General features: G+C 38.5%; 1 protein-coding gene across 5 annotated transcripts in view; it reads left to right on the top strand.

The window, feature by feature from the left end:
* Positions 1-12486, top strand: part of Mllt10 (myeloid/lymphoid or mixed-lineage leukemia; translocated to, 10) — a gene marked incomplete at its 5' end in the record, with an annotated part of 164656 nt that overhangs the window by 40290 nt on the left and 111880 nt on the right. For all 5 annotated transcript variants that reach the window (XM_013515402.1, XM_013515401.1, XM_013515400.1 and 2 more), the window contains 2 exon segments: positions 754-863; positions 12152-12255. In XM_013515402.1, the coding sequence (XP_013370856.1) occupies positions 754-863; positions 12152-12255 (214 nt within the window).

Here is a 12486-nt window from a genome sequence, read left to right as displayed (position 1 = left end):
AAAGTAGGTAGAAATCTTGAAGGCATAGGGATAGGCAGAGAGTTCATGAACAAAAACCAAACTGCATGGGAAATACTTAAGAGTCAACAAGTGGGATCTTGTCTTGCTGAAAAGTTTTTGCACATCAAGTAAAAACCACGAATTGGGAAAAAATTTTAGCCAGTTGTCCCTCAGATAAGATAATTTAAAATTATCTTTGAAGTGGTTTTTAGAAAGTGAGGGTCTAAATTACTTTGTCTGCCGTATAAGAAGTGTTAATGCTAGCCCTGCAATTTATAAACATTTCCCTTCTGTTACTGTGTGTCAGAACTGGAAAAATGACTGAGAAAGCTTTATCAGGAAGAGGTTTGGCTGTTCTTAAGGGGAAGCTAGTGTTGAGTGTTTACTATGTCTTCTGTTGTGCTTTTCTTTCTTTCGTTCTTTCTTGCTTGCTTGCTTTCTTGCTTTCTTGCTTTCTTTCTTGCTTGCTTTCTTGCTTGCTTTCTTGCTTTCTTTCTTGCTTTCTTTCTTGCTTTCTTTTTTCCCTTTCCCTTTCCCTTTCCCGTTCCCGTTCCCGTTCCCGTTCCCGTTCCCGTTCCCGTTCCCGTTCCCGTTCCCGTTCCGTTCCCGTTCCGTTCCCGTTCCTTTTTTGGTACCAGGAAATGAACTGTTGTGCATTTTTTGAATAGTTATTTTAAGGGATCTTTTTAGAAACTTGCTGATTTTATTTTTAATAAAAATGACTAAGAATGACTTTTATTTATATGTTTTTAGGTTGGGCTCATGTGGTTTGTGCCCTGTATATTCCAGAGGTACAATTTGCCAATGTTTCTACAATGGAACCTATCGTTTTACAGTCTGTTCCACATGATCGTTATAATAAGGTACAGTAGATATTATTCTTATTGCTGTTTGAATATAGTTATTTTGTTTTTAAACTAGAAGATGGACTTTTTGTATTTTTAGACTTAAAGACATTTCTCAGCTTCTGAAGAGATTTAAAGAAAAATAGAATTATTATCTTAAACTACACTTACTAAAATATTGCTAAGGTCACAGGAGTATAAAACAAATCTGTTACCTTTTCCTCTAATGTAGGCAGTAAGATATTTATTGCTTTAACATTTACAGGACATGCTATCTTTATAAACTGTCCTTTAAGAATTTATTGCTGACCATTATTGCTTTTGAGTATTGAGATTTTCTTAGATTCAAATTAATCATTGTTTTAATCTGATATTCAGTATGATAGCATACTTTATTAAAAAATAATTGTGTATCCGAAAGGTACATCTCTCCACAGAGTTATTTTTACCTTAAAATTTGATTTTTATTTTCGTCTTAAAATGTAAAAGAAACCTTAGTAAGGCTTGATGGTCCGCATTTGTAGTCCCAGCCACTTTAGAGGCTAAAATGGGATGATTGTGCAGGCCAGTGAGGTTCCTCTGTTTTAAATTACACACAAACAAATGAAGGTGGGCATGGTCACGTATGTCTATAATCCCAGTTACAGGAGAGGCTGATGCAGGAGGAGCCCAGGTTTGAGGCAAGCCTAGGAAACTTACGATAGACACCCTGTCTCAAAATAAAATAGGGAGTAGGGTGAGCTCAATTGTAGCACTTGCCAATATGTGCAAGGCCCTCGGTTCAATCCCCAGTACCACAAAAATAAGGCAAGGAGGGAAGGAGAAGGGAGAGAAGAACGGAATCTTTTTGTTTGGATGCTTTTAGGTTTTTCTGTGTGTTTTTACATATAATAAATTTGTTAAACATTTGGATCAATACCACTTTCATTGTTTGGTGTGCTTTGAAAACTTATGAGTCCTTATGAGTCCAGAATATGATTTTGTGTCAGTAATACTGTTTTTGCCATATTTTTATTGAGTATTTAGTCTGTAATACAGAGAGTATTACTAAATTCATTAAGCTGAAGTTAAATTAAGAATCCCTTTATTATTGAAGGGCCTCATTTGGTATCTAGCATACAGGTGACACCATTGGAGTCTATGTAAGAGGTGTGAACATTATAGAAGCTGCAATGCATTATGTGAAATTGTCCTCTGGAATGCATTTGCTAAATTACACTACATTGGCACTATGTACAATTGCTCATAACCTCATATTGTGAGGAGTTTTTTCTTTATTACCATTAAAAATGCTGTTCTTAGCCAGGCATGGTGGCACATGCATATAATCCCAGCACTTAGGAGGTTGAGTCAGGAAGATCACAGTTTGAGGCCAGCCTGGGCCAAGTAGTGCATTCAATGACAGCCTCTATGGTGAGACCCTATCTAAAACAAAAATAAAGTAAAATAAAAAAAAATGCTATTCTCTTTCAGTAAAAAATTTTGGATAGTTTTTCAGGTGTGGTCTTTACACATTTATTTCTTCAGTTTAATATGATAACTTTATTCCCTTCAGATTGTTTTATATTAGAGATAATTTTTTTCTGATATATTTGCTGTGTATGTTTTTGTCCAAAGTTTAACACACCTCCCTTTTGTGCTGGAGATTGAATCCTAAGCCTTCAGCTCACCAAGCAAGCACCCTCCCATTGAACTAAAGCCCCAAGCTCTAACATTTGTTTCTTAACTTTGTGTTCCCCTGGCTTTTGTTGGAATTCTAGTAGGTTAATTATTTCTAATATGGAAGTTTAAAATTTTTATGTAATTTATATATAACTTCTTATTTTTTCTGCCCTTGATGCAATGTAAGAAGGTTTCTAGTGTATACATTTTTTAGTACTTTCAGTTCATTGAAAAAAATACTTGTTTTTTCTTTTAATCTTGAAGTAATTTCAAGTTTACGTACAAATTGTATGAATTTTGTGAAGAGCTTTTCCTCCTTTGAGCCATTTCAAAGTACTTCATGAATATAACACTGTTGCCCCCAAGTACTCTGGTGTGTGTTTCCTATAAGGAAAGGCATTCTTGGGCTGGTGATGTATTGCAGTATGTGTGTTGGGCACTGGTTACATCCCCAGCATCACAAAGAAAGGGGAGGTATTCCCCTGTGCAGTTCCAGGACAACCATCAGATCTGGGAAATTACAGTGATGCATTTTTACTATGCCTTCTGACCTCATTTGTTGTCCCACTTTTCTGAGAAATGTCCTTCATAGCAAAAAGATTAAGAATTGCATTTTAGCTTTTATCTTCTTTATTCTGAAATAGTAACTCAATCTGTCTTGACTCTGATAGCTTTGCATGTTACAGTCTAGCTGTTATGTAGAAGGTCTCCCAAAATAAATTTATCTGATGTTTCCTTAGGATTTTGTGTTTTTGTCAGGAATGTCACAGAAATGATTCTGTGTTCTTCTTGTGTCCTGTCAGGTGGTACATGATTTCAGATTTGCCCATACTGGTGATGTTTATCACATGGATAAGGTGGTGTCCATCAGGTTTCTCTGCTGTCAGATTCATCTTTTTTCCTTTTATAATTAGTAAGCGTTTTATGGGAGAGTAATTTGTATGTAAACACATTGTTCCTGTGCCTTCTGCCTTTTGCTTACTAATTTTAGTGCTCACTGATGTTGGCTTAATTAATTTATCACTGTGATGACAAGTCATGATTTTCTGATTGTGTAATTTCTTACACATTCATCAGTTAACATTCCATTATAAGCAAAAGCTTCTTTGTGACTGTTTTATGTGTAAATGTTTTATTTTAGTGGCTCGTATTCCATCTTTGCTGTTTCTTTTGATGTTCATAGTGTCTCAGGCTTGGCTGGTGGGACTTCTTTGAGTTGGTTGTTGTATCTTCTTGCCATGTTTATCATTCTGTGAGTACTTCCCCGACGCAGCACAAGGATCACGTGTATCATTCCTGTTCTAGTCCTGGAATCACCATTTCTCCAAGGAGTCTTGATTCCTTTTAGGTGATATCGTTAATTAGAAACCAAAGCAGACACTAAGTAGGGTCATTATTCTTGAGATTGCTAGTCTCAGGCCCCCTCAGATGGTATAGCTGGGAAATACCAATATGTACAGACAGACATACAAATACTGTCAGTGCACAATATTGACATCTGATTCATTATTTATAAATGTTAAAAACTGAAATCACAATGATAATTCAGATGCAGTAATTATTTCTGTATTTTTCTGTATATGTTGTGGTGTATACACTCATAGTGAGTTTTCCAAATGTAATCCAACAACAGAGGGTTTAATTTTTTCGTATTTACAACTCAGGTCAGACAGGAGAAACATGAGTCTTTTTATCCTCGGTAGTTTACTTGTTCAGTCAGCCTCTCCTGTTATTAACAAGTCTTCTGTCGCTGTCACCCTAACCTCACTCAGGTGCCACCCCTCTCTGGCTTGCTGCCCTTTCCGTGCATGGCAGTCCTTTTTGCCCTTTATGGGATTGGACGGACAGCGGCAGTCTGCCCCTGCTCGCTGTGCGCCCCCCTGGTTGTCTCTTTATCTTTCACCCACATCAGCCCTCCCTGCCCCTGCCTGCCCTTGGCAGTGTATCCTGCACAGGCCATAGCACTCCTTGGACTGTGTCCCTCTCCATCGGGAAGCTTTTCTGGTTTGGTTTGGAGGAATGGAGATAGTAGAAAGAACATTGAATTTAGATGTAAATCCTTGATCTGTCTAGAACTAATTATAGGATATGGCAGCAGCATAGATGTTGACCTTCCTACCTGGTTGGCCAATTTTCTCAATACTGTTACTGAATTATTGATGTTCTCATAATAATTTGAAATATAAATACTCTTTAAAAATTATTACTGAATTCTTGGATATACTTGCATATGTTTCTATACTTTTTTCCCTTCTATTGATGTGTGTCTATTCTTAGCCATGTTCTGGTTTTGGTTTTATATATATTTTACTACAGGGTAGAACAAATATTATCATGTATTTTCCTTTCTATATTTAAAGGTAAGAAAAATGCAGATTTTATCATACTGGAGTTATATTGATGTATTGCTTTAGGGATGAATATCTTGCTTTGCAATGTTGAATCTTGTCTTTCAGAAATGGACTTTTTCCTCTTGGTAGTTCTTTCTTTTTTATACTTGTCTTTATTTGTGGTTGCATTGTATGTTTGTTGAATGTTGTTGCTGTTAATTTGCCTTACTGTATTCAGTATTAGAATACGCTGCCGTATTAGTTGGGCACAATGACATGCATGTATGTAATACTTCTGGGAAGACTGGGCAGGGGTCAAGAATTCGAGGCCAGCTTCTTGGGCAACATAGTGAGACACTATCTTAAAAAAAAAAAAATTAAAAGTACAAAAAAGAAGTTAATAATAATATTCTGTTCATGTATATGTATATTCAGTATATGGCACATGCAGTTTTTTTTTTTTTTTTTTCGGTTTTTCTCCGGTACTGGGAACCGAACTCAAGACCTTGCACTTGCCAGGCAGGCGCTTTGCCACTGAGCTAAATCCCCAGCCCCTGGTACATGCAGTTCTGATGAATGATTAAAAGTGATTTCAGTTTTGGAAGAAATCAGTTCATATTGGGTCATATTGGAGAGTAGTTTCTGCTGTGCTAGGGATTGAAACCAGGGCTTTCTGCATGTTAGGTAAGTAAGTGCTCTATTGCTGAGCTACACCCCTAGCCCCAGCATGATTTATTTGGCTCTTACTATAGATCTGTTTTTTTGTTTGTTTATTTTTTGTTTTTTGAGACAGGATCTTGCTGTATAGTTCAGGCTGCCCCTGAACTAACTATATATCCCAGGCTGGCCTCAGACTTACAGCAATCCTCCTGCCTCAGCCTCTGGAGTGCTAGGATTACAGGCATGCACCACCATGCCCGGCTTGTGGATCTGTTTTTATCAAACATTGTGCAAAATGCTAGGAATTCAAGAATACATTCTTTCCCCCTTATGGGATTCTTGTTGAAAGACAACCCCAACACCTCCCACTAGGCCCTGTCTCCCAGTGATACTGCTGCTTTGGGGCCAGCATGTGAATTTTGGGGCATGCACTCAAACCATAGCAACAAGGGCTGGGGATATAGCTCAGTGGTATAAGTGCCTGCCTAGCAAAATGCAAGGTTCTGAGTTAGATTCCCAGTACCAAAAAAAAAAAAAAAAAAAAAAAGAAAAAATAAACCATAGTAACAAGTAAGTAACTAATTGCAGTGTCAGACCATAATCACTCTTTATTATTTACTTATTTCTGTGTGGTGCTGGAGATTGAATCCAGGGTCTTGAGCATGCCAGCTGTCTACCACTGAGCTATAGCTCTAGCCTTTACTTTTATTTTTTAACTTTTAAAATTTTATTTATTGATGGATTGATTGATCCATTGATTGCAATAGGGTCTTGCTGCATAGTCCAGACTGGTCTTGAACTCACTGTGTAGTCCATGTTGGCCTCAAATTTGTGGCAATCCTCCTGCCTCAGGCTCCTGCGTGCTGGGATTACAGGCATGGGCTACCATGCCCAGGTCTTTCTTTTTATTTTGAGATAGGAATTTGCTAATTCACCCATGCTGGATTTGAGATTTGAGATCCTCCTGGCTCACCTTACCTGGAGTACAGGTGTTTACCTGTGCTTAGCTTGTACATAATAGTCCTAAATGGAGTTTTATGGGAACATGATGAAAGGAGTCCTTTTTTTCCTCCTCCTCTTTAGTGCCTCGGTATCAAAGCACATGAAGCCCTGGCCCTGCACAAAGTGCCCTATTACTTAACTATACCCCCGACTCCAGGAGAGCATGTTACCCTAAGATGTTGACTAAGAGCACACAAAGAGTGCATAAGGGTTTGCTGACTGACTAGGAAGTTGACTGGAGAAAAGAATCTGATGATAATTCTAGAGACAGCAGCAGAACACAAAACGAAGAGTAGGCATGTTCAGTAAATAATTGTGTGTGGCTGGAACATTGTGGGATTTACAAAACAGGAGCAGGAAATGCTATGACAGGAAGATCAATCTTCTAGACTATCTGTATATAGTATATTTACATTGGAAACAATACATATGCAAAATATATATATTAAGAGATTATATTTCTGAGCAGCATAGTATCAAGGCAAATTGGACTACGTATGGTGGCCCATGCCTGTAATCCCAGTACTCAGGAAGCTGAGACAAGAAGATTGCTATAAATTTGAGCCCACATAGTTTTTTTTTTTTTTTTTTTCCTCCGGTACCGGGAACCAAACTCACGACCTTGCGCTTGCCAGGCAGGCACTTTGTCGCTGAGCTAAATCCCCAGCCCCCGAGCCCACAGAGTTTGTTCAAGGGCAGCCTGAACCAAATAGTGAGACACTGTCTCAAAACAAAAGGCAAGTCAAATTTGACAAATGTGTTCTTTCCATAGAAATAATATTTTAACAAGGTGTTAGATTTAAGACAAAGGTGCATTCTAATCAGAAATCAAAGCAGTATATGGTCTTTGAACTACATGGGGAGCTGGATCAGGAACTAGAAAGTAAGAAACCCCTAATACTGTTCTTTCCACCTTTGATGAGACTCCAATAGGCACTGCCCCTTCCTTTATGTTACCAGTTTTAATTCTCTGCTTGCCATTTTAGCTAAGTTTCTTATAGGTACCCTACTCAGGATTGCAGACCTAAATTTCCAGGAGAGCAATTCTGGTCTTACAAGCAATTTCCCCCTAGAAAAACAGGTACATAGGGACCATTCCATTATTAGAAATCATGTGCCAAGGACAACTTCTAGAAAAGAGGTGCAGGCCAACCAGATCCCATGCTCCAACGCATGTCTTCTTTAGTTTAACGTGTGAGAGTCCCATAAGTGTTCAACTTAAATAACTATAAAAAGTAGCCTAAAAAAATAATGTAGCCTGAATGCTGTTCCTGATGTATATCTGTCAAATCATGTATGCTGATTTTCCCTTCCTCTTCTCCTTCCTTTCTGTTCTGCCTTTGTGCAGTCTTTCTTTCTGAGATGGATGCCTTCCTGTGTCAATTCCTGGGCTCAAAAGACCCTCCTGGCTTAGCCTGCTGAGTACTTGGGAACTCCTGATGTGTAGTGCTGATTCAGTTTTGATTCTGTAATTTTATTTATTGAGAATTTCTTACTTGCTTGCACAAGTTAAAAGTATTTATTCATGAGAGTTTTCAGGGGTACAGCTCTAAAAGAGCTGATTTAAGGTCACTTGATATGAGAGACAGACATCCTTGTGTGTTGGGTCTTCTTTTTTCCCTCGTTGTATAAGACTAGAACATTTGAACTAGAATATATGCTGTTAGTGGACTCTGTTACAGCTTGGAAACAAGTACGTTGTGATTTGTGTAGTTGATTTTAATATTATAGATAGCAAAGTGTGTCTGGTTGTTAGGGAGATACACTTTTTTTTTTTGGTCCTGGGAATCAAACTCAGGACCTTGTGCTTGGCTGGCATACGCTTGTGCTGCTGAGCTATATACCCAGCCTGAGAAGATACACTTTGAGGGCAAGTCATATTTTTCTAAACTAAAGGGGTCTTTTTTTGTTATGTAGGTTTGAGCCCAGAGTCTCAGTGTTAGGCAAGTGCACTATCACTGCACTGTACTGTACTCCCTAAATGTGTGGTTTTTAAGCTTTTTAAAAAGAGCCTCAAGACTTATAAAACATAAAGAAGCCTTTCCCAAAATATATATACCACAAATACAAAAATAAAACAACTATACCAAAACACTCTGGAGCATGCACCTGTAATTTCAGAACTCAAAAGGCAGAGGTAATGCCCAGACATTCTGCCTTCCCAGATGACAGTAACTTCTAAAGTTAGATATTACCAGATAATATTTAAATACATTCAATAAAAATTCAGCATAACACATTTGTTTTAGTATATTTTGTTGTTTTTGATCTGTACAATCTGTAATTAGAAAAAAGTTGTAATTGTACCAAACTTGTAGTTTTTTTTTGTTTTTTTTTTTTTTCTTTTTGAGACAGGGTCTCGCTGTGCAGTTCAGACTGGCTTGAACTCACTTTGTAGCCCAGGCTGGCCTCAAACTGGCAACGATCCTCCTGCCTCAGCTCCCAAGTGCTGGGATTACAGGCGTGTGCCACCATTCCCTGCTCCAAATATGTAGATTTTATTTCTGGCTTTTACTTAATTTTTAATAATCTAATGTTTGTACTGTAATTTCCTTAACCATATTACTGGACCTTGTGGTCTCATCTGGCTATTTATCATGTCTATCTGTGGGGTATTTTGATTCACCAAAGCTTTTTCTGAGTGTCTTGGGTGATTTCATTCCCTTTCTTCCTTCCTTCACGCCTTTGCTCCATTTTCCTTCTTGTCCTCCTTTCTTCATTGGGATGGAACCCAAGGTCAGTCTGTCAGTAACACATATTCCCAGCCCCACCCACCCATCCTGAAACAAGGCCTTGCTAACTTGCCTGGGTTGGATTTGTGTTTGTAGTCCAGCCTCAGCCTTGTAAGTAGCTGTATTATAGGTGTATATCACCATGCCTGGGGTCTACTGTTTTCTTTAACTAGAAATCTAGAAATAGAATGAGTGAGTCATAGTTTGTAGCTGCTTCAAAATACTGATAATGTTGTCTCAAGCCTCCCCTCTCCCATTTAAATAAATAATTATGAAAATGTCATTTTTACCTCACCATTGCCTGTGCTGAGATACTGAGTTATCACTTTTTTTTTTTGTTTATTTTATTTTATTTTGTTTTATTTTTTTGGTTTCGGGGGTCAAACTCAGGACGTTGTGCTTCACAGGCAGAGGCGCTTGTACTGCTGAGCTATATCCCCAGCCCTGAATTACCATTTTTAGCGCTTATTAATTTGATTACTTGTCAAGTCGAGTAGTATCTCTTATGAATTGTCTTTTAAAAAATTTCACATTTTTTTGAGACTATGTAGTTCAGGCTGAGTTTGACCTCTCTGTAGCCCATGCTCGCTTTGAACTCAGCAACCCTCCTATCTCAGTCTCTGAGTGTTGGGATTACAGGTGTGTGCCTCCACTCCTGGCTGCCTTGTCCATTTTTTTGCTCCTTTGTGTTTAAACTTTAATAAACACGATACTAAGTTTCCTCCATATACCAGAGGTATTTTTCTTTTGTCTCTTAGTTTTAGTTAAAAAGAATACCCCACAGATAGACATGACCCATGGGCTTTTAGGGTATGAGTGTGTCAGGTATGCTGAATAAGTAAAAAGGAATTGAATCATTACAAATGTGTGCTCCCTGTTAAGTGGGTAATAGGAACGTACGGTGATTCCCTCTTCCTGTAGTGCACTCCTGTAAGAAACAGCACATCTGTACACACACAGCAACCATGTAGGACTAAGGAAGTTGTGCATCATGTTCACGCTGCCAGGCAGCAGAGTGCCCGGACATGGACTAAGGGAGTGGCCTCAACACTGAGTCAGTTGCATTTTCTAGATGAAGTCTAATGTCTTCTACCTTGTGACACAGCTTCTGCAGTTGTGAGTCACATGGAAGATGAGTGAATGTATTCACTGTCACATGCTGTCTTTAAGGGGAAAGTATGATGGTCACATCTGTAAAATACTGGGCTGCTGTTCTGTTTGTCTTTGTGGCAGAGTCTTGCTGTGTCATCTAGGTTGGCCTTGAACTCTTTTATGTAGTCCAGGCTGGTCTTGAGCTTGCGATGCTCCTGCCTCCCCCTACTGAATACTGGGATAACAGGCATGCACTGCCACCCCCACTCCAAAAGGCTGATACTTAGATTGTCATGAGTTACCATCTTTTGTGCCATAATACGTGTGTGTGTCCTTGAAGAGAATTGTGAGGATCATTTGTCTGGCTCTTTTGACAGGAGTTTTTCCGGCTTGAAAATGACTGGAGCACATTACAACAGACTTGGTTTCTGCCTTCCATGACCCTGTGGTGTGGAGTTGCCTTCACAGCTATCGTTTTTGTTTTGGGACTTGGCATTCTGTTCTGCCAAAAGTTTTTTTTCTTAGACAGATTGATACGGAATATAAGCCAATTTAGTATTTTGCTATCAGGGCAAATAGCAAGGTTCCACTAGCATGTGCAGACTCAGAGAGGATATGGAGATGGAAGGAATTGTAACAGGCGCAAGATCAATTGGCTTAGCTGAGCAGGTAGTATGAAGACTTGAGGTTTTTTACAGGGTCATGTAAATATGTCACATTTGTAATTGTAATTGGTGATAGGATGATTAGAGATGCCAGAGAAAAAGCAGGGCCTCTAAATTTGGGTCTGAAATTGGGATAATGATGGTTTATTTCCCCAACAGTGATGTCCATTAGGACCAGGTAGTAGAAAACCACGAAGCATTAAACAGATATTAGAAGCAGAGCACACCTAGCATTAATTTCTTATTTTGATTGGGCTGCTGCTATTGATAACATTTCTTACGTATAGAGTTGTAGGATACACAGTCCTCACTCCACTTCATTATAGGTCAAATACATTTTTCTCTGGAAGCTCAAAGTGCTGACCCTGACTACCCACTTTCTGGGTATCACACTATGTGACCTTTTTATAGGGAAATGTTAAGGACCTACTGTATCTACCACCACTTCTCCATAATGATGACAAAACCAAGGAAAGCATCATACCTGCAAAAATTCCAGGTTACTTGATTGATTTGTGCTCTGTGACACTAGGTACACTAGGTATATATGTATATATATACCACTTAAGAATATAAATGCCATGATTTCTGTGTAAATTGGTTTTAATTTTTGAAACTATGGAGTGTTTTCTGATTTCCACTGGATTTTCTTCACATAAACTTTTGATTGGGGCTTTGATCTTTATACCCTTAGTGTGGATTTTTGGTTTTTTTTTTTTTTTTTTCTGGTACCGAGAATCGAACTCACGACCTTGCGCTTTCCAGGCAGGCGCTGTACCACTGAGCTGTATCCCCAGCCCCTACCCTTAGTGTGGAAATCAGTTGAATAAAATGATGAGGCTTTAAGAACAAGAGGAGGCTGTAAACTAGGTACTAGTGTCCCCGCCCCCAGTGCCTGTGGAAAGCCTTCCTGCTTGCCAGGGTGTTGAAATTAATAAAGACATTGCCTTTGTGAACTTGCCTAGGACTACTTGTGTATTTCTGTTTGTGCTTCCCTGTTTGTATTATTTGTAAAACTTAGATTACTGACTTTAAAAATGTCATATTTTGAAGTAGGTTAGTAAACCTGATCTTCACTTCTGAAGATAAGTATGAAGTTCAGATTCATATTAAGCACGTATGGGACTTTTGCTTCATTTTTGGTTTTGTTCCTCTGTCCTAAGACTTGCTACATTTGTGATGAACAAGGAAGAGAAAGCAAAGCAGCCACTGGTGCTTGTATGACATGTAATAAACATGGATGTCGACAGGCTTTCCATGTAACATGGTGAGTATGTTTCCATCCTGCAGAAGTGAAATTAGCAAATAACTTGTGTAACAATCATGAAGACAGTGTTTGTCACCTGTCACTAGGAAAAAACACCTCATACCTGCATTTTATTTTATTTATTTATTTTTTTTATTTTTTATTTATTTATTTATTTTTTTGGTTTTTCTCCGGTACCGGGAACCGAACTCACGACCTTGCGCTTGCCAGGCAGGCGCTTTTGCCGCTGAG

Source organism: Chinchilla lanigera, unplaced genomic scaffold (assembly GCF_000276665.1).
Source record: "Chinchilla lanigera isolate Chin_1 unplaced genomic scaffold, ChiLan1.0 scaffold00028, whole genome shotgun sequence".
In the NCBI taxonomy this organism is placed as follows: domain Eukaryota; kingdom Metazoa; phylum Chordata; class Mammalia; order Rodentia; family Chinchillidae; genus Chinchilla; species Chinchilla lanigera.
Note: the sequence above shows the minus strand (reverse complement) of the source record. Positions and strands in the feature narration are given on the sequence as shown.